We start from the raw sequence: 23,901 nt of genomic DNA, 5'->3' as shown, positions 1-23,901 counted from the left end.
CGCGAGGAGTCACTAGGCAGGGACGTCATGCCATATGACTTCCGACGAACGGCGAGTCGTAGGTCAAGAGCAGTGGAAGAGGCTCGGGGTCTATCTGGCCCTGCACGACGGAGACGTCGTCGAGTCTAGCGGGGGGGAGATGTTGTGCCTGTCGAGGCAGCCGTGACCGCACTGTTGCCGAGTAGCCGCAGAATCGCGGTGGTGCCCGTGCCGGACCAGTGAGAAGTGTGCCGGTAGCGGCAAGAGCTGTCCGAGGTTCAGAGTGCTGGGGCGCCCGCCGCCGTAGCGGTTTCTACGGTTGCGAGAAGGCACTGGGCCTGCGGATCAGGCAGGGAGTGTGTGCGATCCTTCGGCTCGCCCGTATGGGGTTCCTGGCCACGGCGGAGAGAACCGACCAACAGTCGCCAGGGGGCAGGAAGAAAGCAAACAAAAAGGAGAGAGATGATTCCTTGTACTGTAATGTGGGTGTTAAGGCCTGTAGTGGAGTGCAGTGACGCACGAGCTACATCGTTAGGAAGTGTTGCCGCCACACTCGGTGGAAGCCAGTGATTGTTGTGAGCGAGCGTGGAGCTCCAACCGCCCTAAAACATATGTTCAGTGTGTGCGTGTGTCTGACCGTGGAAAGTGTTCACCCGTGGAAAACGAACAGGAGCTCTGAAGCCGTTACCGCAGTTCGTGGCACCGGCGAACCGTGGTAAGGTGCCGACGGTTGAGGTCGCACAGGCACCTCAGAGTCGTCTGACCGTTTCGTTGCCCCGCCTGCAACAGCCAGTGCAGAACTTGGCAATACCTCCGTCCGAGTCTTCAGTAAGCTGCTGGCCGGCGCAGGAGACGCCCCCTGCATAGACAGGGCTCACGCCACGGTCACGCACATTCTCCTCACCACATGTGAAACCCGTTCACAGCACGCACCGCGACACGCTGTGACACACAGGGTCGGCCGTCCGGAGAAGGAGCGCCCCACTCCTTTGTGGCCTGGAGGAAGAATGCCAGCGTCCACCCAAGCGCAGCTAGGGCGAGTCTGTGGCCTACGAAAGAAGAGCACCGCGAAGGCCGAACGACAGTTTCTGTTTAGATGGCGAGGCACCAGAGAACTACACGGTCACTGGGGTCCTCACACCGGAGGATTTTGAGCAACGCTGAAGTTCCGCGGGAGACGCAACAACTCTACACCCGTGGTGGTGTACCGCCTCCGCTCCTTCTCCGGACGGCCGACCCTGTGTGTCATAGCGTGTCGCGGTGCGTGCTGTGAACGGGTTTCACATGTGGTGAGGAGAATGTGCGTGACCGTGGCGTGAGCCCTGTCATGCAGGGGGCGTCTCCTGCTCCGGTCAGCAGCTTACTGAAGACTCGGACGGAGGTACTGCCAAGTTCTGCACTGGCTGTTGCAGGCGGGGCAACGAAACGGTCAGACAATTCTTCTCCCTGGCTTAGAGAGGGGGCCCTTTTGTCGCTTTCGTAGACACTGCTATCGAATTCTCAGCGGTTTTGCCAGTGGCGGGCCGACACAGGTCAGCCGAGTCTCCCCTTGGCAATGCGACCTGGCGGAACGAAGATGTCGGACAGGGGCCGCTGGTGGACGGGCAAGCTTGAATGATTTCCGGCCGGGCATGCATTGCGTAAAGAGTTCGGAGCCCGCGGACGCCCTATCACCGTGGTGGTTTAGACCGAAAATTGATGGTGAAGGTTGCTTGTTGGCTGTTTCCAAGACCCAGGTGAGAGCGGAGAAGCAGGACGTACAGCGCTGCGTCAGATCCTTGCTGCTTCGCAGATTCCAGCCCTTCTAGGTCGCCACCGCTTTTACGACCATCGTCATTCTCGGGCAGCACCTCCGCTACTACTGGGCTCACCAGGGGTAGCGCTGGTAGGTAAACGGATCCAGCGACTGGCCTTGCTGTTTGTCGTTCAGTATACCGCCACCCCGCAGTTGCGCGGACAAGTTGGGTGGGGAATACCGCAGCAGGGGACAATCATCTCTACAGAAGCACGCTATGCCTCTGACTGGTTCTCGTTGCGCTTTAACGCCACTCAACGTGAGCCGGTAGAAACCGGCGCCGTTCCGATGTCTTGCCAGCTTTCCTTTCGTTTCCCTGTCCTGGAGGATTCCCGGTGGCCGGATCCCGCATGGTCATCCGGCAGATCAGGACGCGCGCTTCTTGCCCTGTGTGCTGCCGGAGGGGACCAAGTGCTCGTCCTCAACAAATACGGAAAGGTTCTTGCCGGTCTCAAGCATTCCCCATCTGAATTTTCTGGGGATTCGCAATGTTGCCCAACGGTCACCGCCTTGGCCTGGCATCCCCGTATGACGAACACCACGCACCGCTGTGTCTGCTGGTACCGGATACTCACCGTTGTCGTTGTAGAGGGCGTGGTGACACGGGAGATTTCTAGCGCAGACCCTCTGCCAAAGGAGTCACCCATGCAGCGTGTTTGTAGGATCCAGTTTGTAGGCTGCGAGGCGCATTAGAGACCCTCCCGTGAGATGTCTAAGGGTCGCATCCTCGGACGCTGTAGGTTCAGATGTCCCGGCCAGCCGCCAGGCACCCAGCTGACAGCTCTCGTAGGAATCAGCGAGCTCTACACAGCCTGCAACGGTGGGTAGACTTGTTCTGCTCTGACAGTGTCTTTCCCGCCTCCTGCTTGCGCTGCACCGGGAAAAAAAACACATTTCGACACGGTGCCTTTTTGATCTATTCGGATGCTTAGAAGGACTTTGGAAGTGCCAGTTGTCCAGACTTCAAGAGGCCATCCCGCCACGCGCCGTCCTGTCAACGACTGCTGCCTTACAGAGGAAATCATTCTTTTTGTCGGTTGGTCCACTGGGCGCATATCGAGATGGCTTGGCCCCCCCAGCCACTCACGCGACCAATTTCAGCACGAAGCGCAGAATCTTGAGTCTCTCCGACATCACGAATCCGCCATCCGTACTATAGCGCTCTGTCCCCTGGGGGAACTTTGCGTTACAATCGATAGCTCCGGCACAGTGATTGCGTCCAAGGTGGAGGCTGCACAACAGGGGAAGCTCTTGTCACCCAGCTGCGAGTACCGAAAAGAGGAGGAACTGACATTTGTGAGTCCGCCTGCGGAGAAAATATGCACCCCCAGCAACACTCCGAGAGGAAGGTGCACGGCACGAGTAGCCCTTAAACCGTGGTCAGAGGCGAGCTGAGGACTGGCGAACACGGCATTCGGCCGGCAGCCCCGACGTGCAACTAGCAGGGAGGCACTACTCGAAATCCTCTGAAGCAATGCTGGCTGCTGGTCAAGCTGGGCAGCACGCTGTAGATAGCTCTTCGCAAGCCAGGTAACACCTTATCAGAGCACGCGTACCCGGTCTACAACTTGTCATTTCTCCGGTGCAGGTGGGGTTTCGCATAGGCAACGAGGGAAGCAATACCCGTGATGCCCGTCCAACCTTCTTTTTGTACAACTCGCAGGAGGTGTACGAGGCTGACCATCTCGGCCTTTGTTCTAAACGGTAGGAAAGGTCGATAGCAGAGATTCTTTGCGTCTGCACTGTACCCGACAACAAACGCGCCAGCGGCCGCCCTACCACAGCCCTCAGGCGCTGGACCCCTGTAGACTGCAGCGTGCGCCTTCCCGTGAAGGGGTCTGCGCACCCGAGTGTTTGAAAAGCGGCCATTACAGCCCCGCGCAACAGTCGCTTTTTTTAGGACACCGTTGCTACCCCAAAGCACGGCCCTGCCTGGCGGAAATGTACTCTTTGTTGGTCGTGAATTCTGTCCCATCGCCGTTACAGGTACACGTGTCCCGAACGGCTGATCCTTGTTGATTACATAAGAAGCACAGACCGCTTGGTCTTGTTAACCGCACAAGGACGCCTAGCGCAGCTCTCTACCTCTTCAAATGGGCGCACAGAAGTTGCCTCGCAGATAAAGCTGACCTGGTGTCAGCATTTACCTGCGTGCCCCAAATTCACTTGGGTCGGCGACAACATCCTTGCTTTTGCCAGCGAGGAACCAGCGGTGCGCTTCTGGGACTTGTCGAGAGAAGAGAACTACATTTTGAGCCTCTCAGCAGATTTCTGCTTGCCCGGCGTTCCAGCGGGCAGAGCCTCTTCCATTTGCTACCAGGAGGGCTCAGGGTTTCTTCTGGTCGGGACCGTCGGTGGGGGGCTTCTGCGAGTGAGTCCCTTGCAAGAACGGTAACACAAACTGTCGTTAGCTGCGCACCTTGTTGTCAGAGCGCGTGGTGTGTCAAGATGCGAGCAGCGCAACTCCACCAGTACCGTTCTCACTGATGCCAAGACAGACGACTGTAATTTCCCTGTTGCCCGTCCCTGCAGACTGCGTCAGTGTGAACAGCCGCTTGGTGCTCCGCGATTGTCTTGAGATCCGGCCACATGGTTGTCTCGTTTCAAACTCTCAAATGCACTTTCAGTGCAGGATTCGATGGAATTCAGAGTTGTCCGAGCTAGCCTGGGATGATTTTCAGCTCCTCTGCGATGAGGGACAGTCGGCGTGTCGGGGCCTGTTCTGCTCACAAGGTGCGTTTCTTTCGTTGCCCGGTAACCGTTCCGTAGTGATGCATTGGTGTAGACGCATCTGGACAACGGAAGACTGGAAGCCGCACCCCTGTACAAGATAACGAAGGAGGAAAGCAGAAATCTTGTTGATGCGCAACGAAGTATGCACGAGTACCTGGAAGCAGGGGCTCGTCTGATGGCTTCGTGGGCGTGGCGCTCTCACTTACGAATATGCAGAACCCGACAGAATAGTCCCACCTTGCCGCACGCGTAGCATCACGGAAGAGAATCGTGTTGGCGGAGTGTAACTTCGCCGACATCGAAGCTTATTATTCCTGTGCCTGCGTCTTTGTAGGTGACGAGGAGGCCATTGCGATAAAAAGTGATGACGCTGTCGTTCTGCTTTCGTGGACACAGGCGGCGACGGCTGCGGATCGGGGTATTTTTGCCATCCAAGTAAGATAGAACCCCTGGCTTTTCTTCTCTCTTCCTTTCTTCCGCCAACACTTGGGTGCGCCCAGGAACGGGTAGCCTTGCCTGTCTGTCGCCCGTCCGCCTTTTGTCGGCAACCCTTTCTGTAGGTTCCCCGCTGATGCTGTTTTTCTCTACAGTCGGGGCTCTCCCAAGTGACTGTGTTTGCTGGGGTCGCAGACCAAGCCGCGGCCACCTCGTTCTCGTCTCCCGTCCTTGACCCTCTGTCTGGTGACGGTCCTTGCGCAAGCGCCGATCTTTCCGGCGCCGACGCCCTACCGTGTCATTTAAGGGCCACTGTCGAAAGCTGTCGACAACTCAGAGGCGTGAGCCTGAACAGAACATGGCTCACCGTATTCAGCGATAGTTTTGTGGAAGTCTTCCAAGTTAAGCCGAGCGATGGGTCCATCCTGATCTCGAAGCTGTCTTTCCTCGAAACAACTGATCTAGTCTCCGCAACGGTGCACGTTGCGAACGAAGTTTGCACTGTAGTCCTCGCCCGGAAGGAGGGGATTGAGCTAAGATCCCCCCAGGTAGGTACTGAATCACAGACACAAGGAAGTAGAGCACAGGCACACTATCTGCTACCTCCTCGAACGGGCCCTGTCCTGCTGCGAAAGGCGATGCAGCCGAACCCGAACCAGTCCCTATGGTTTTTTCCAAGCATTCCACCACAAACGGATAGCCCGAAATGAATGGGTCTTTCCCCGAAGCCTTCCTTCGGCCACACGAGATGTGTGAAGCGTTTTTTTCTTGTCAGCGTTGCACATGGCGTCCGGGCCCGACAGTCAGGAAGTCGTGACACCCCTAGTTCACCTTGGAGTCCCCACTGGGATGAGAACACCTGTCTGCCACGCTACTCCCGCTCGCCCGCCTTCTGCCCATTAGCCACTCGAGCCCACGCCTCGGGCAAACTGACTTCGTGTTACGTTGGCCCGCAATTTAGGGTAAAATCCGAGGCACGCTTTCCTTGGTTCGCCGGAAAGAAGTGGCTGCTCCCCCAAGGCATCTGTGGGTCCGAGAGAACAGCCTGGTTGTTACAAGCGAAGATAATGTCCTTTATTTATGGAATCTCGCTAAACAGCCACCCTGCCTACGCAGGTAAGAGTTTGTTGACTGGGCAAACCACAGCCGGAGTTGGCAGGGAATAAACACGAACAACAACGATTCTGTGACACATCCGAACTGGGGGGGTCTGCTTGGTTTGCTCTCCGCACACCGCTGCAGACGTGTTTCACCTGTCCGGAAGCATAACTCTTTGGCACCTGGAGAAGTCAGTTACATCCGACCACGGAAGTGGAAGCTACGGTGTTGAGCAACAGACCTCAGGCCAGCGTAAACGATGCGAATTCCTGCGAAGGGAGTGCACAAGAATGAGCCACAGGCTTCCGTCTGAAGGCCTGGTTTTTTTTTAATGGCCGCCATCTGACCGGGCACAGCCCAAGAATACATGTACGGGTGCGGCTATGTCACTGCAGGGGTGTGGCTCGTCTGTCTCCAATATACTCTCAGAACAGAAAACATCGATCTGCCAAGAGAGGACGAGGAGAATCTGACGGTGATGTCTTTAACTGGAACTAGCGATGGCAGCAAAATCAGTATGGTCATGCGGAGGTCAAGGCCTGCGAGGCTGTCTGCCCTGCAAGATGAAATCTCGGTGACCAAACTGAGTCAGTTCAGCGAAGCTGGGCCACCGCGTGCACGGCACACCGGAGCTGATGACCCACATGAGGAGCTCCTCGTCGTGTACGACGTGGGCACTTCGACTTTCAGAACGTGAGTGCCTCCAAGGAAACGGCACTCCAGCTGGAACACCTGGGGCCGACGAACAGCTGAAAGAGTTAGCAAGGCCATCGGTCTGATGTGGCTGTTGCCGCTGGCGCCCAGGTACGGCGCGGAGATTTTTGGTAGTAGGCGCATTACCTTCCACAAGTGGGACGACGGCGATCCGCGCTTGCTGGTCTGCTCCCTGCGGCGGGCTGGCTCCCTAACAAAAGTCACATGCTCCTTACAAACAGGCGTCTTTTCGGAACCGAAGGTCAGCGATCTGTTCTCATTAGTGCCGTAAATCGAGGCCACAGGTGGGGGTTACCCGGCTGCCCGAGCTGTTTCGAACCGTCCATGGGTCAGCAAAGGACACAATTGTTGGGTTAGCTGACGTTTAGGAAAGTAGGGAGCCTGGATTAAACGGTCACGGATGACGGTCCGGTGTTAATGCTGCCGCAACGATTTCATGAGAGCGTGGCCAAACTGAACAGCGACAACTGTTCACCCGGCTAGTTCAGAGACAGGCACAAGACGCAAAAGGCCGTGACAGTCGGCTGACGCCCAAGTATTAGCCTCTACAGCAGAAAAGCATGTATCCACCTAGAGCTCTTCGCGACCTCTTTTTCAACCCGCGGGGCAACTAGGTATGGGAGCCATTCTCGTAGCAAGCGCGAGAGCCGAGGTCAAGCAAAGGCTGGATTTTTTACACGAGATGCAGGTTTGCTTCAGGGACGCAGTTAATACAAATCCAGAAGCTATCTCAAGTTCCTGATCATCACAGGAGTCTGTGACAGTCGGTGAGCCTGCTTGGTGCTTTGAAACGAAGGCGAAAGATCCACTTTGTGCACGGATGGCTCGTGTGCAAACGTTTGCCCTCGACCGCGGCAGTCGCAGGATGTTCCCGGGCCGTCTCTTGTCGCGTACTTCGCCGACCCCGAAGGCCGGCTTACAGAACAGGTACAAATTATAGTGCGGCGGAACAATACCGATGTGCCGGGATCATCGGAGACGCGTTTTTTCTTCTCTGCGTAGTCACCAGTTGTTCGAAGGAATACAGCTCATAGAGGACAGACGAGCCGGCAAAGTTGGAGGGGGGTTTTCCCTTAAGCGGCGGCCTGCTCTACGCAGAGGCGCCTGATGAGGTGAATCAATTACAGGCGCTTCCTGTCATCTGACCGACGCTCCACATACCGCCAGGAACACGACAGCTGCAGGGATAGCCCCTTCATCCGACTAGCTCAGTCGGGACGTGGGCCCGAAAAGGAGATAGGCTGGTGAAATGTTACAGAAGTTCCGTACTGATTTCTTGTCGTCTGCAGGAATCTACGCCGTGCTTTGCAGCTATCCGACACGTTCCAGGCGCGGGCTCCTTGTCAGCTTTAGCCGGAGCTTTTCCTACGCAAGAAAATGCATCAAGTCGCGCGGCCACTGCAGCTAGATCTTCGTCTCACAGCTTCCGTTGCCTCGAGCTTACCCCGTTGTGGGTTGGCGCACCTTACGTGTACTTCGCTTTTTTCGGCAATAATCCACGAGGCGATCTTGTCAGCCCAGGTTGCCGGTGGCGCTACATGGTCAGCGACGACGTTGGTCCGGCTGCTGGACAGATGAGCGACCCGACGCCGACAAGTAGACAAGGTCCCGTTTGCGAGCAGCGGCGGGGCAGTTCCGCGTCAAAGACCTGCACGGACTGTGTCCGCGACACACCGCGCACTGCGGCGGACCGGCCCTGGTTGTTCCGGAGAACCATGAGAGATTTCCGCGGCCTCGACGTAGAAAGCATGACAGGAGACTTCATTGGTACGGTGGAAGGAAGTCTGCCGGTTAGTTACAAGGATTGGTGCCTGTCTTCTGTAGAAAGCAGTTCCAGAAATGCGGCCCACGGGGTCAGCAAAGTCTCCTGTACGGCATTCAGACAGTTGCAGAGGATGTATTTGTTGACAAAAGTTCCTCTTCTGCCCCGCCTTCACGCATACAACACACCAAAGAGCCTTTCAGACAGAGTCCCTATGTACATTTGGTCCGCAGCGAAGATTTTAGATTTTTCGTACAACATCGCGTTCAACAACGTGGAGGAGGCCTACCGGGCACTCTGTTCTACAGCCTCCTCGTCTCGGTCACTCTGTCTCGAGATGGCAAAAATGAGTGTCAAGACGAGGAGACTTGGCATTGCGCTTAAGTGCGTTGAGAAGCTTCGCATGCCCAAGCTCCAGGCAGCCCTCCGGTGAGTCCTAGCAACAACGACCCGCCACCAGCAACGCCCTCGACAGGGTGCAGCAACACTGTAGTAAAGGCCCGGTGGGGTGCATTACCGCTATTTTCACGGAGAACGGTCACTTGTACGTAACAAGAAACCCTGGCAACTCGGGCAAGAGTTCCTGAGAAGCTGGAGCTTGTGGGTTTCAAGAAGATCGGCGGAACACCGCGGCTAAAAGCTGCAAGTGTGTGAGTCTGCCCAGGCGGCTGGCACATGATACAGACGAAGTAAAGCTGGCGATACTCGCAGCTCACTTGGGCCTCAGTGAAGAGGTGGAGAGGCTGTATCGCTCATGCCAGAGGTTTGACCTCCTCAGCGAGTGGCTCCAGGTTAATTCGAAATGGCCAAGCGCCCTCCAGGTAAGCAATGCCTCTCGATGATTGCTGCCGTCGCCAAATGAACGGTGAGACTTGTACGCTTCCGTAAGCGCTGAATCGCGGTGCGCCGTATGGTGGTCTGTCCTGGCTGGCACTGGGGCAGGTACTTCGTTTCACAGACAGAATCTTCTGACGTTCCTCATCCTACTTCGTGACTGACTAGACAGGCTGTGTGCCGATTCTCGAAAAAAAAACGGACTAGACTACCGAGGAGGAGCAGACACAGCGGGGGACAAGAAGAGCAACTGCTCTGGGGGGTTCTCTTCCGTTCTGACCGCCCCGGTCTGTCGCTGGTCCAGACCCGACCGATGGGATTGTCAAGGATGCGGTTCTGATGCGGTTATTCGCTTGCTCGCGCCTGCAGGCAAGGGGCGGAATCTTCAGTCTCTACCCACCTGCACCGAGTCTGAACACCGCTCGCCACTGCGGCGACTGACCGCTCTTGCACGCGTTGGCGAGTAGGAGAGGACGCAGAACACCTGTGCGAGGTAGATACCTTTCTTTTCTTTCGCTCCCCCCCTGTCCGACTTCCCAGGTTTCGGAAGCTCACGCCCGGATACGCCTGGCGCGGACCAACTACGCCTACAGTCGCTACCTCGAAAACGTCGGAGATTATGCTAGCGCAATGGTTCATTTGCGTTTGTCATGCCGCGGCCCACATGCTGCGCCAAGAATAGTAGGTTCAGTAAAGCGCCTAGAGCCCAAACCAGATCACGCACTCTGCAAATCTACAGCGCTGCCTCCGCTCCCAGGTCCGGAGGGGTGGGAGCCCGCGCGGCAAAGATACGAGAGTCCCCGGGCATTGCGCCTTGCTTGCAAGATGGGAGACATTGAAGTTTTTCTTGAAAAAGAAGAGAACCCTCAGCTCTGCGGGTACGCTCGAACGAATCACGCAATCGGATGTGGCCGGCTGCAGGGCTTGCCCGTGTACACCTCGTGTTTGCACGAGTGGGCAGGTCGCAACTGGGCTACCCTTTCTGAGTTTGCAGGTGGTATGCCCTTTCTTTGGAGAAGGAAATGCAGGCGGCGTTGGCGGCGCAAAAGCTGACGGACTCCACGTTGTCCCGAACCAAGACGTCTTCCGGGGCGGCTAATAGCAGGGAACCCTCTGAAGAACTTGCTGCATCGAGAGACGTACAAGAGGGGAAACCCGCTCTACAAGAGGCTTTGAAGTGGTACACACGCGGGAAAATTTACCGACACCAAGTGAGAGTGCTATGTGCACTAAACAAGATGGAGGAGGCTGCAAAGGTGTGTGAAGCAACTGGAGATAAAGAAGCAAATCTGGTTTTGGCACAGGAATTGGAAAGCCGAGGGCTTCACGAAAAAGCCGTAAAGTTCTACAGTGAGGCTGGCAAGCTACGGAAGGCCCTGAGGTAGGTGCTAATCGGCTTTCCAGAGGACTGCACGAAGTGCGACCGGGGCACAACAGTCCAGTACACGCGGGCTTGTAGCCGGCGCGAGGCCGAGCGCAGGACTTCCCTCGAGCGCAGAGGGGACGTCAACTGTGAACAGTGGACGCTGGTCACTAGCTTGCCGGAAAGCATGGTACTCCCGGCCAGCGCAGGGTGAAGGTAGTCCTGATCGCGCCAGACGGGGAAAGTTAGGGCGGGTGCCGCTATCCAAGTACGAAGCACACTCCGTAGTGCACTTGAGCTTTGTCCGATCGTTTTCCGACACGCGTGATGTCCTCATGTCAATGCATCCCGTAGCCTCGGACAGCATGATGGTTACGAAAGCGATTTGATGGCTGCGGCGCTTAATGCAAGCCATGATGACATGGTGGCCGCTGCCGCCTACTTTTTCGAAGTGAGCTGCGATTCCGAAACTCAGTTGAACTAGCGGGGGGACGAGCCACCGATCTTCGAAACTGGGTACCGGGGCGATCCGGAACCTGGCAAGTCTGCTGGGAGTCTCGGGCCCGTCTCATTGCTGCTCTTTTTGCTTGTCGAGCAAATGTACAGAGACACGAGTTCGAGAAAGCGGTGGCGCTATTCCGGAAAGCAGGGCATTTGGAGAATGCCCTTCAGATCTGCCTCTCGGCGGGTCTGCGCGACTCTCTGAGATTACTGGCGGAAGAGGCAACTCCGCACACGGATCCGCAGGTGCTGGAGAAGTGTGCACGGGTCTTCGTGGAGATGGGCATGACGGACAAAGCAATCAGACTTCTTGCGAGGACGAAACGCTTTGATGCCGTAGGTCTTCTCACTGAACAAAATCCGAATCTATATTTGTCCGAACCTAGCTGGTCTCTTCTATAAACTCTCAGACGGAGCATGGCCGCGTTGCTGCACAAATCACCTCAGGCATTGAGTCTCTGCGAAAGTCACGGCGTCCTCTTGAATGATACCCTCTTTGCGGCGCTGACTCCAGCGAAGGAAGATGCCATACATTGCCTTTCTTCGGCTGGACTCGCCGGAGAGCCTGAGGGAGCGACACCAGCGGAAGGGGAGACGAGGGGGAAGCAACAGGAAGACCGGGCAGCGGAGAAAGAAGCCCTGGAGGCCAGGCGGGATGTGTTGGCAAGACTCGGCAGGCTCTGTCTCCGGCAGAAATTGCACCATTTCGCGTGTCGATCGTTTACAGCAGCCGCGGACGTGGTGACTGCCATGGAGTGCCTTCTCAAAACGGGGGACACAGAGAAAGTCATTTACTTTGCAAGTTAGTCTAGAGGAAATACGACTCGTGACAGAGCTCGCCGCAGCCGCCCGGTCTGGATAGAAGGAGCAAGTCAATCGTGCCGTCCACAGCATGCCGCGTTTCTTAACTGTCGCTGTCCCGCGGGCAGTGGCAGCCGCAAAAGGAAATCTTTTGTGGGGAGACGGGAACGCTGCTGTGTCCTTGAGCTGCCGCACTCCCAGATGCCTGTCAAAGAACGCTCTACTACAAGCGGGCTCCGCCCTTGCTCCAGCTGGCCCTCGAGTACACGATAGGTGCTGTATTTGCGCACACCGGAGAAGGACCGTGCTATAGAGGCTAATAAAGAATTGCTTGTGACTAGTGTTGCCTATGCTTCGCGTTCAGACACTGCTCGGCATCCCGACGTTTATGTTTTGGCGGCGAACTACCTGCAAGGCCTTGACGGACATCGCGATACTCGGCTACGCAGCTGCATAGTTACGTTTTACCAGAAAGCGAAGGCGTTTGCCAAGCTCGCTGCCTTCTACATTGCTATCGCGCAGGTAGCGAAGGCACTCGGTAGCGCGAAAAAGAAGAAACACACCGGTGTATGCTGTCGAAACGAAACGTCACCACGCCGTTTCTACAGAGCACATTACTCAAGGAGAATGATATCTCACCACAAGATCGGATACGGGAGCTCGGACTGGTCGTAGCAGCAGGCTTTCGTAAGCCAAAGAGGAGAGGATCAGTATGTTCCGGGGTGCTGGGGCACTGCAGCTTGCAGCATGTGAAGGGGGCCTGGCTAAGGGGACAATTTTTCCGTTAACTATGCCGTGGTGCACGCGTTTCGAGCCTGGCGAGCCGTACTGGTTCACAGAACGTCAGTCTTTTGCTTTCCCCGGGGGCAAGTCACACATCTTCACTGAACCTCATGCCGTGGATTCAAATGCGGTATTTGAGCACTCTGCAAACTGTCCAAGACACAGTGTGGCTCTTCAACCCGTCGTGTCCCCCCTGAAACAAAACTCCATCGTGCGACGTCCACCCTGTAGGGCCGCGACTATTTCACCGTAGGCGTCGTGTAGCAAATCCTTGTCTTTCTCGAAAGCAAGTACTGCCAAGTGCCGAAAACGTAATCACTAGCAACCAGCACGAGCTGAAAATTCTACTGGCAACCCGAAGCTACATTCTTTCTTGGAGAGCGTCTTCTGGGCTGCAGTCGGACATCGAGGAGCACAGTGCATACGGAAGCGCCCAAGCTGCTTTGAAAGAAAGTCGCAAGTATCTCCTGAAGTGTCCGGACAAAGCGAAACGGGTAGAACTTCTCGACGCACGCTTGGAAATCATCGACAGGTCCGTTTTCTTTGCACACCAGTACAACTTAAAACTCGAAAGTTTGGCATTGCGACCCTGCAGCGGTGTACCCTAGTGCACGTACTCCGGAGGAACAAACCGGCGATCACGAGGACTCCCCTCTACTACCTGAGCAACTTGCACAGTGCTTTCCTGCATGGCGTGATGGGGTGCAAGGGCATACTAGCGGGTGGTGCCTGCTAGGACATCTCCTCTCTTCTTTATGAGGGTGTCGCACTGCACGACTCGCCGAGAATCGCCGGCAGCCAGCAGCATCGGGCCCCGCGGGGGCTCGGCAAGCCATGACGCACGACTTTATGCAGACTGAATGGCATGCGCTGGAAGTCGGTTCCCTTCCTGTTCGCAGGTTCATGAGAGCGAAAGAACTGCAGGATGAAGACCCGGAGATCATGGTGCGCGAGCTTGTCGCGTTGTTGAAAGATCCTGCAGCTGAGAAAGTCCTCAAACGCGGAGACGTCTTCGGGCAGCTTGCCAGGTAGGTCGAGAAGAAAAACCGGTGGCCGAGTTCGATCTCAGTCCCGCCTTGACGTCATACACTCCAGCCGGATGCGCGTCTGCGAAAAGCTGTTCTTGCCGTATGTTAACGTACCTTCGAACTCAGACTGCAACGTAGCAGATCTGCCCAGGACCGGCGGGGAAAGTTAACGAGCTTTCATTTCGTGGGATGACTAACTTGAGAGTACATCATTCGCCATAGCGTCAGGTAGCCCGAGGTACTAAACTCTCTCTGCAGGTTCTACGCTTCCGTTGGGAATCACAAAGCTGCAGCAATGGTACTAAAAAAAATGCAAGAACAACAAATCAACGTGTACGAACACCTGGACCGGCAGACTCTCGAAGAAGTTTGTGCTGCCACTGCCATTTCTGTCGGAGCCGGGGTGTACGGTGCGACAAAAGCCCCGGGCGGCCGCCCTCGTTCTGGCGAAGCCAGGGGAACTGAAGAAGAGGACGGGGACGAGGCCTCGGCTGAGTCTGCTCCCTTCTCCGCTGTACTGGAAGAGACGTCGTCTCCAGGAAGTCACGTCAGCGACAAGGAAGAGGGTCTTGAGCTCAGCTCCGCCGAAAGCGGACCGGCAGAATTGGGAGGCCACGACTGGGACGAAGACAGCGACTTTCAACAAGGAGATAAGATTCCAGAAGACGACCAAGAAATTAGTGAATCACTGACCTAGTGCACAGTACGTTTCTCTTTTCTTGAGAAAAGAAATCACACAATGTCTGCATCCACCAGTTCTGAGCGCACATAACCGTCGATCGCAGGCACCTTCTGCCCCAACCTGTTATCCGGAAAGCCCGGGTCAGCTGTACGGCACTCGCCAGACACATCTGCGTCTACCTACTGATTCGTTCTATACGAAAACGGGTCACTTCGGCGTTCCGTCAGCCAACGGGTGCTGGCCGACACACGCCGTTCCTGCGTCTCTAGTTCCACTAGCAGACGGTCGGAAAGGTTGCCTGGAGCCTCGGCATAGCCGACTTGGTCGGATCACAACTGGTTTCAACTCTTGATTCAGATGTTTACCATCAACGCCCTGCGCTAGGTCGTTGCATCGGCTGCAATGCGGTACTACCGGATCAGCGATGCCGCCTCTGGACAGCCCTCAGTGAAATAACTCAAGAACCCTCGCACCCACCAATGAATGGGGGCGCTACAATACGGGTCAGCGGCGCTCTGAAAATTGCCTACCCCCAAGCCCTTCCATAGCAGTACGGGGGCCTTCTTTCTATGCCCATCCTGTTTTGAAGCCCTTTTTTCCCTGATTAAAAAAACGTCGACACGGTGTCGCTACACGTAACAAATCCTTTGCCGCGTGCCAGCGATGACAGCTGTCTGACAAAGAGAGATGTCTTTCACTACACAAGACATCTAAACTGGAACGGCTGGCACCAGCGAAACATACGGAAAACTATTGCTTGCGCGGCTGTCGGAACTCTCGCCAGCCATACCGCGAGCAGCCTGGAGAAGGGCCTCCATGTCCGGCGGCTGCACGCCTGCCGCAGAATGCTGGTCACGCTCCTGTCATCATGACACACTTACGATACAGTGTCCCGCCTCACTGTTCGGGCTGAAAGCCAGAGAACATATCGCTAACGTAACGATAGCAGAATGAGGTCGCACCACGCAAAAATTCTGAAAAAGAGCTCACAGTTGTCTGGTTTCTTTCTTCTTCACCATTTTCCGTCCGGTGTTTCAACACAATTCTCTTCAGATTTCCGGTTGCGCCTGCTCGAATGAAAGCAATGGAACAGATATCCGCAAAATCTGCTTCGCTTAACTGCCCACGGTGGCTCGGCAATACACTCCGGCCACCCACCGGATCCACCCCGGTCACGTCGTGTCTTTCTTCCAGCTGTAGTGCCCAGTCCCTGGCAGCGGCTGCGCCCACTGCCCCAGCACTGGCAATCAACGGTGAGGAGTTATACTGCAAACACTGCGCTGTTCGGCCGCTACGACGTGAGCTTGGTTGCTGACCTGAGTCATGGCGTCTGACTTGGTGCCCGGTCGGGGAGAGCGGGCTTGCCACTGATGATAGCGAAACATCAGCGTCCAAGGTGGCTAAGTCTCTCCGATCTATATCTTGTCCTGATGCCTCCGCGACAGAGGCACCTTGCTGCCTATTCAGGGGATGCAACTCCTGCTCAGCGTGTACGCTGATGCGTGTCTCCACCTCGTTCTCGACCAACAGCGCATCCCGCTCCACCGCGGGTCTCGCCCATTCCCGATCTTCCCACATCTGTTGGCGCAGCGGGTCTTCGAAACGAATCTTCAAACCTAGTGACAAGCGCTCCAATGATGGCATCTTATCGACTAAGCGATGAAGTCCCCTGACACCCAAACTCGTGAAATCCGGGAGAACCTGAGAAAATCACACACGCACCCCGTTCCAAAACGTGAGACGCCACCAGTGTCCAAGAAGGTTTGAGGCAAAGCTGTAGCCGTGCACCAGTGATCGTGTGTCAGCTTTCATAGCGGGATAAGAGGAAGGTGCTAGCGCGCACATATCTTCGACTTTGACAAACGTCCTCCATCGGGCAAAAAGACAACCCTAGCCGCGGGCACTGAAACCAAAGAGGCGCTGAACGGCCACTGATTACCTAGCCACAGAGGACAAAGAATCAATCTTGTCAACTTTACCACAGCAGTATAACCAGCTCAGAATCAGGGTTCTGAAAATTCACCTAGTTATCATAGAAACACGCTCCGAAGTTATCCAGCGAAAGCACTCGAACTCGTGTTTCTCACGGTCGATTCGGGCGATAGCGTGAAGGTCGTGAAGGGAGCATCCTAGCGGGGCCCTTGAAATACAACTGGGAGCCCCGTCTGCTTGGAAGTGTGCCGCCATCCGCGGAGACTATTTACGTAAGTAGACAAACCTGCCAAGACCAGTGGTCGCTTGAAGGAGGGAAATACGTCATTTCGAACCTCTCTACCGCTGGCAATGGGCAGTTGCTCAGAATGTGGGCCCATTCAAATGCCTGACAGCCGACGAGAGACAAGCAGCGAAGATGTGGGAACCGGCGTGGTTTGAACGAAAAAGGCGAGTGTAACGGAGTCTCGTCATGAAGCGGATTCTTCGGTGAAAAGAGCTCCAGCGTACGCAGTGTCTTCGAATTGCGATAAACCAAGGCCGCAACCTCCTGAATGACGATTGAACCATCTGTGAATGCGGACGGCAGGACCTGCGATAACAAAGAGATAAGCAGGAAACGACGATAACCTCCCACAGTGGTCTTCATGATTGACTTCTCCGCTTTCAAGGCAGACGAGCCGACGCGTCTCGATGTCGTTACTAGATGCCGTGGGAGGAATGCCAAAGCACAGACGAGGGTCGGGCATGGCATGGAGCCACGCCGTCGGTTATGGGAAGGAAAAAGGAAACCATGCGAAACCGATATTTAGAGCGTGGGAGTGCCGGAGTCCCGCGGTCTTCTTGCAGCTACAGATGCAGTCGCAACAAAAACCGCATAGATGCCTGTCCCTGGTCAGACGGTCAAGCCGCTTGGGGTTCACAAGCATGAACTGAAGGCGACGCCGCAGTTTCGCTCCGGCTCCACTGCAGAGACCCTCACCACACCGCAGACTCACACGCTATGTGCGTACTGCTGAACGCACACCGAACAACGGACGTACAGACTGAAGAGCTGTTCTCACCAATACAAGCGTTGCTCGCACTCTTAAGCAACAGCCCTGCTTTCGACTATACGTTACTTGAAATCGCCGCACACAGAAACCTTCAACGAAAACTGGCACTTCGCACACCGCCCCTGCAGCGGGTCGTTCCGCCCTCCCTGGGCTGTGAGCCGACCCCTCTGTTTCACCACACACGGGGCGCCGCCTCGTCAGGTCTCCCGTAGCTACGTCGCTTACGACTGCAGGACCTCGCCTGTTTACGTACCCGAAGAACGTGCAGTCTTCGCATCTGCAGCAGCATTTGCTGTCGCTCGTTGATGTTCAGCCGCGCCCAGTTGCCGTCCAAAACAAGCGTCCTGACAAAAACGAATGCTCCGCTATCATCTCGAATAGCAGAGTAAAACGCCGTGTTCACGACCTGCAGCCGTAGAATCTCTGTTACAGTCAAAAATTGGAAAATGGCTTGTAGACAGTCTGTTGGGAAAAACTGGAAGAAGTCAGAAGGTAGCGTGCTATGCACGGCTGGGAAAGGAAGGCTTTTGCCAGCGGAATACCAGAAGTCGCGCAGGGCTGACCCTGCACTGCTACCGAAGTCCCGGTCGCTAAGAAGTCTCCAAACACCAGCAGTAGTCGTGTTCGTGAACATATCGAGGAGGCGGTCAACGCCCGTAAGAGCCGATGCGGGTCCGCCAGATGCTTCATTCGAATTGAGTTCAGCAGCCGTGCCGATCTCAGCTGGGCTGTGCGTGAGAATCGCTTCCTTTCTCCGTGGCCACCTCTTTCGTCTGGCCTTCCATTTTACCTTTTGTGCTTCTTCAGCTTTTCCGCGGCGCGACACGGATCGAAACTTTTTGTTGGTTGATCCGAAGTGGGAACGCGCTGCCGAAGCATGCGTAGCCGCAGGAAATTCTGTGGCCAGGAGAGACGCGTGCTGAACCATCTCCGCCATAATCATGTCGTCGTCTCCTGACGAAGCAGACGAAGCCGACGGAGAGCCAGACGATGAGGCAAGCAAGCTGTCAAAGGACTCGCTCCCCTCAGGTTCTGATGAGGACCAGGGCACTGACGAGGAACGAGAAAGATATAGTGGAGAATGCTTCCTCCCAGCGTAGCTGGCACTCGGCGCGAGGGCCCCCTGTGGCCGTTCGCAAGCTAAGTGCTTCTCCACTACTTCCCTCCCCGCTGCCCTGTCCGCGAAAGATTCATCGTGCCCGTGCATATCTCCGTGCGCGCCGTTGTCCGAAAATGCGGACCAGGGAGCTACATGGCTACGTACGAGCTTCGGACAGAAACGGTTGGGTGAAGTCCGTCCGGATAGACTCGCATTGGACCCTTCCGTGCCAGCCTCCTCCGAAGCTTCTCCGGAGTGCTGGCTTCGAAGCGACCGAGTTGGCGTGGATCCCCCGGCCCGCCCTCGCTGCTCCTCCTGTCTCACCGTATTTTTTGTCTCTTTGAAGCCAGAGTTGTACTCAGGTATGCCTGACTCCGGTTTGTTTACGTAAGAGCCGGACGGTCCTGTGCCCCGATCGGAGACATCCGGCTTGCCTGAGATCCTTTTGACCACACTTCCTCCATCTTTATTGCCATCGAGAAAATCCGGTTGTGACTCCGCATTCCCTGGATAATTTGAGCCGTCCATGCTAGCTTCTTGAGAGAATAACTCTGGACCGCGGCGGCATGTCGGCCCGCAAGACCACTTGGAGACCGGCCTGACAGACGCACAACCTGTGATAGAGAAGCGATACAGATCGCCAGTTCAGCCCCACGAATGACGGGAGAAGGCCATTCCTTCTCTTTTTCCTTCACGCTGACAAATTACCAAAAGAGCTCTCAGCCCGTTCTCAAGTGACAAGACTAGAACAACTCAGCCATCTGCTTCTGTCACCATGCCGCCTCTACTCCCGTTTTTTTTTTCAGGAAAGCGTCCTACAAGAAAGTGAAAGCGCGCGCCCGACAACGTTGAATCTGCAAGAAAACAACACGACGCTTGTCGCTCCCTTGACGGGGCGACTTCTCTTCTAGCTCGGTGCAGAAAGTGCGGTGTGACTGACTATGCCAGAAGCGGAACGACGGAAAGCACTACTGGCGCCAGCAGGTCTGGCTCGTCGAATGCGTAGCTCCATTGAAAAATGTTGGAAAAAGAAACATACTTCGGGGTTGCAAGCTGAGCAAGCCAACGCGGGAAGACGGACGGGACATCGACGGCTGCTCGCGCAGCTGTCGATTGCCCAAGCGAAGCTTGCGGCGGGTGCTCCTGCTGTCCGGCATGGAGGCACCGTGTTACTCCGGCGAATAGCTGCAAATTCGGACCTGTAGCTGTCAGCTTGGCAAACCATCGACTTCCAGCGTGCCTGGTTTCTCACACATCGGCCGGACAGGGCGTTCACATAAAGACGCTCCTCAACACTCCGTCCCGCACAAAATGGTAAGATTCTTTCTGTAAAGGAGTTCCATCAGTGTCGTGCTCCCACGGTAGCCCCGTGCCGCGACGACGGCAAGCACTTACACAGCAGTCCCGGCCCAGGCCAACACACGCGCAGAGTAAAGAAGTATACAATAGGAACGCCTAAAAGGAGAAGGGGTAGGCGTGGACTACGCCACTCCCAGCACGATCGCACGATCGAGAACAGCCGGGAAACTCTCTTCCCGTGCAATCTCCTGTCGTTTGGCAGCGTAGTGCGAAGGAGAGTCTTGTGAACCTACCGGGAAAGTCCGCAGTAGAATGTCACTACCGCTAGGATCCAACTCCTCCTCCTTCCGATCTGTCGCAGTCCCCCAGCGCGACGCTCGGGAAGAGGCGCGCCTCTGTTCCGACTCCCCGGTGTAGCGGGCTACGAGCAGTACTACGGGCTACTGCTAAGAAAAAGTACTGCGTAATGTGCTCCCACCCATGCGGGCCGCCCCTGTGTCGAGCCCCAAGGGAGTACTAGCCGCGGTACAGGTACTCTAGCTCACGAATCCATCGCTCGCAGAGGAACTGCGTGTTCCTCGCAGGCACGACGTCCACCTCTTGTAGGAGACTCGCGGGCGCTGCGCACCGATAGACGCGGCTCTGTTCTTCTTGCCGACGCTCCGCTTCCCTTGGTGGCGGAGAAGCCACGGGGTGGCCAGGTCTGTAAACAGCCGGTTGTGGTGCTCTGCCTTACGGCGGTGTTTCTCGTTCACTACTGACGTAGCCAGGACTGCTGACTTGGCTGCACGAGCGTGCACTTGTGGCGGCGACGGCCTACTCAGCTCGCGTTCTTTCCCGGGGTCCAAAAGCTTGAATTGGTTCCGCGCCACCTGTCACTCTTTCGCCTTGGCCAAGTCTCATACCTCATACGTAACGCGGTTTGACTAGCACTCCGTGATGACGACGGCCTGGCGTCTCTTAGAATGAACTTCGCCCCACAATACGCCTTACCTGAGGCGACAGCCTGATTGGTACCACTTCCCCACTGGAACTTTGTCCACGTTCAGCAACTTTCTCCGCCGTACTTCTTCCCGGATGTGGGGCTCCGTGGCTGCCAGCCGGAGCACTCCACAGATGGCGTATCCAAGGCTTGAGCCTTTTAGCCAGAGGAGGCTCAGCCAAGGGGCGGTGCACCGGCAGAGCAGCTTGGATGAGCCTCGTCAGAAAATACGCGGAAACCCTGTAGCCACGCGAAGCTGGGTTGTGTGTCAGCGCCACGGCCGGCTAGTGGGGGGTATCTGCAGTAAGGCGTTCGGGAGGGAAGCCTCGATTGAGCTTTTCCGCAAGCTTTGCAGAAAGATAGCTCTCGTGTAGCTACCACCGCACGCTCACACGAAGAAAATTCATAATTTACACGAGGACCTCTTTCAGCAAAGTACCACTCCCTAGCGTTTATCTACGTTCGGGTTCTCCCGAACTATCCAGCGGCGCAGAGTTCTTCCACCGCAGAGTTCGCTTTCTCGTCTTCACTCCGGGATTCAAAGTCTCTTCCCAACACTACGCAACACCAGGTAAACTTCTTGAATCACTTCGAGAACCATTCCCTTTACTCTATTTCACCTAACTCTCTCTCTGTAGTTCTCTATGTTAGTTTTTCTTCTCCTTCGCAGCCTTGCTGCGCCCCAACAACGCTCTCTCGCGTCACTCTTTACAGAAATCAATTATTAATTTCAAGTTTAGGTTTCTCACGTCAAGAAAAACTAACATAGAGAACTACATAGAGAGAGTGAGGTGATATAGAGTAAAGGGAATGGTTCTCGAAGAGATAGCACCGTGGTGTGCTACTCAGAGAATATTGTTCTTCGTGTTTATGAGGAGCATTCTTTATGGTGAAGTGCCTTTTACTGTTATGGTGACGTGAGAAACCTAAATTTCAAGTTTAGGTTTCTCACGTCTCCATAACACCTAAATTTCAAGTTTAGGTTTCTCACGTCACCATAACAGTAAAAGGCACTTCACCATAGAGAGTGCACGAAGAACAATATTCTCTGAGTAGCACACCACAGTGCTATCTCTTCTTGCTTCCGCGTGGGGCGGGTCTCTCCGAGGAGCTTCAACCGCCTCGGGCTAGTCCCGTCCCCATGTTAACTCGATTATCTAAGTGAGCTAACCAGCTTAGCTAGTGCTACTTTAGCTAACTACTCTCTTATCCTACTATTGTGCTAATTTCCTCAAGTAAAAATGCTCTTCGCTACTGATCTCTATTCTCGTACGGATTATCGCGCCTCTATTCGTGTGCGGTATGAAAATCTTATTTGTGTTGTGTTAAGTATTATAGTAGCACACCACGGTGCTATCTCTTCTTGCTTCCACGTGGGGCAGGTCTCTCCGAGGAGCTTCAACCGCCTCGGGCTAGTCCCGTCCCCGTGTTAACTCATATTACTTCTTCTTATTTGATTATGTGTTCATAATTTTGTTCTGTTAAAAAAATAACCCGAAAAATAGCTAAGCTAAAAGATAGTTCAAGCAGTGCTTAGAAAGTTTAGGACGGGTCAGAGCACGCAAGGCTCTGACACCCCGATCCCTCTCGAAGCGCCACTACCCCCTTCCAAAGTGGAGTGCAGGTCTTGTGATCGGTAGATGTTACCGCGGTGACCCGTTCTGTAGCCACTTGCCACTGCGTGTCTGGATTGTGCAAGCCGGATCGCCACGGAATGGCCAGCCATTTGTGCCGCAGTGTCGATCGTACGCCAGGGAAAGGGACGACACTAGGACTCAGGCGAACTCCCAAGGAGAACCGAAGCCACGCGCAAGGGCAACGAGAAGTAGAGACGCCTTCAGAGAAGGCTGAAGGAATAGAGGGAGGTTCGAGAGCCTACCCAGAAAGTTTGAGGAGCACGGGGAGCGATGTCCATGAAGGCGTGCCCACGCACGGTGTGGCATTGCGGGGCCGTGTCAGAGTTTTCAACTCTGCCTCTTGTAGACAGAGCGGTGATCTAGTGGCGTGAATGTATGAGAGGAGTCAGTGAAGTACTATAGGTGTCAGAGTTTTCAACTCTGCCCCAGTCCTCGGATAGGAGTTGTGACAGTGACCTAGCAGGATAGACGTGTGATAGCAGTAATATGGAAGATGTAGAAAGGACTCACCGGAGCAGTGAGACCTTTCAGTGATAGTGGGTAGGACGGACCAGATCAGAGAGTGAGAATGCATGAACGTGTATGAGTACACGAGAGGGAATGTGGGAGAGAGTGAAAGAACATGGGAGTGAGCTAATAACAGTGGAGAGGTGTGAGCTGAGCAAAGGAGGAGCAGGGACGGGACAAGAAAGTCCTCGAATCGGAAGAAGAGAGCGTATGAGCCCAGATCAAGTCACCGGAGACCATAGAACAAGGCTAAGAATGCTTTCGGCCTAACAACGAGGGTCACAAGCTCAATGAGTAGCAGGTCGAGCGCAGAGGCAGAGTGAGAACGACCCGACGAGTACGTCGAGACCAGGACGCAGTAGACAGAGACGAGAGGAGCAAGACAGGGACAGGAAAGAAGAGCGCAGGCAACAGAGAAGAGGACTTCCGTTCTTTTGGGGGGAAATTCATGATTGCTCAGTAGACGTGCGAGTGTTCTAGTCGTGCGTTCAGTTCGGAGAGGGAGAGTGTGAAGGAACCTCATGTGTGGTGAAGTCGGCTTGAGAAGAGGAGTGTGTGGTGAACCCGAAAGTCCGGAGTGACACTGAAAGAGTCATCCACAAAGTGTGTGAATCGTCTGCCCGTGTGTGAACCGCCGGTGTGTGTCAGCACCCGAGCGGAGTGAAGTGCTCCGGTCGTCTTGACCGACGAACTCTAGACGATCTTCTTCTTAAGTTGTGTGTCGCAGCTAACTCACGTGTCCAAAAGTCATAGTCACTCCGGACACCCCGAGAGCCAGTGTCAGTCCACCCTGTGGAGTCTCACACCAGGACAACCTCCGATCACAACACGCTCACTGTAATGATTCTTGGCGTCCAGAGACTACGCGAAGTCGACTTCGGC

The 23,901-nt window shown here is 55.3% G+C and overlaps 4 protein-coding genes across 4 annotated transcripts; 3 read left to right on the top strand and 1 right to left on the bottom strand.

Annotated features, from left to right (window-relative positions):
- Positions 1-856: 856 nt before the first annotated feature.
- CSUI_003170 (tetratricopeptide repeat-containing protein) lies at positions 857-2,784 on the top strand. Its single transcript, XM_068063368.1, has one exon. It carries the CDS (start codon positions 2,063-2,065, stop codon positions 2,465-2,467), a length of 405 nt encoding a protein of 134 aa, XP_067924659.1. The 5' UTR covers positions 857-2,062; the 3' UTR covers positions 2,468-2,784.
- A 1,579-nt stretch (positions 2,785-4,363) lies between these two features.
- Positions 4,364-5,652, top strand: CSUI_003169 (tetratricopeptide repeat-containing protein; the record flags this gene model as incomplete). Its single annotated transcript, XM_068063367.1, has 4 exons — positions 4,364-4,369; positions 4,560-4,647; positions 4,842-4,942; positions 5,098-5,652. 4 exons carry the CDS (start codon positions 4,364-4,366, stop codon positions 5,650-5,652), a joined length of 750 nt encoding a protein of 249 aa, XP_067924658.1.
- A 2,391-nt stretch (positions 5,653-8,043) lies between these two features.
- Positions 8,044-14,523, top strand: CSUI_003168 (tetratricopeptide repeat-containing protein; the record flags this gene model as incomplete). Its single annotated transcript, XM_068063366.1, has 11 exons — positions 8,044-8,945; positions 9,181-9,337; positions 9,891-10,228; positions 10,345-10,731; positions 11,068-11,164; positions 11,320-11,550; positions 11,662-11,680; positions 12,380-12,537; positions 13,197-13,330; positions 13,698-13,826; positions 14,085-14,523. The coding sequence occupies exons 1-11, from the start codon at positions 8,293-8,295 to the stop codon at positions 14,521-14,523; spliced, it is 2,742 nt and encodes a 913-aa protein (XP_067924657.1). The 5' UTR covers positions 8,044-8,292.
- On the bottom strand, positions 14,324-19,629 carry CSUI_003167 (f-box protein). The gene is made up of 3 exons (XM_068063365.1): positions 17,749-19,629; positions 16,727-17,032; positions 14,324-16,209 (listed from the first exon to the last, which is right to left on the bottom strand). Exons 1-3 carry the CDS (start codon positions 19,120-19,122, stop codon positions 15,406-15,408), a joined length of 2,484 nt encoding a protein of 827 aa, XP_067924656.1. The 5' UTR covers positions 19,123-19,629; the 3' UTR covers positions 14,324-15,405.
- Positions 19,630-23,901: the final 4,272 nt, after the last annotated feature.

The sequence above is a fragment of the Cystoisospora suis genome, assembly GCF_002600585.1.
Source record: "Cystoisospora suis strain Wien I chromosome Unknown contig_1377, whole genome shotgun sequence".
In the NCBI taxonomy this organism is placed as follows: Eukaryota; Apicomplexa; class Conoidasida; order Eucoccidiorida; family Sarcocystidae; genus Cystoisospora; species Cystoisospora suis.
The sequence above is the reverse complement of the archived record's forward strand: the minus strand, read 5'-3'. Positions and strand labels throughout refer to the sequence as shown.

What these genes read in the sequence shown, in the direction of transcription:
- CSUI_003170 (XM_068063368.1), top strand. Translation starts at nt 2,063, where the DNA reads ATGTCTTGCCAGCTTTCCTTTCGTTTCCCTGTCCTGGAGGATTCCCGG.
- CSUI_003167 (XM_068063365.1), bottom strand. Translation starts at nt 19,122, where the DNA reads ATGGACGGCTCAAATTATCCAGGGAATGCGGAGTCACAACCGGATTTT. An exon ending in GAAGACTGCACGTTCTTCGG is followed by an intron (nt 17,033 to 17,748) that starts GTACGTAAACAG and finishes TTGTTATCGCAG; the next exon opens with GTCCTGCCGTCCGCATTCAC. An exon ending in GCGACCACTGGTCTTGGCAG is followed by an intron (nt 16,210 to 16,726) that starts GTTTGTCTACTT and finishes TGATTTTCTCAG; the next exon opens with GTTCTCCCGGATTTCACGAG.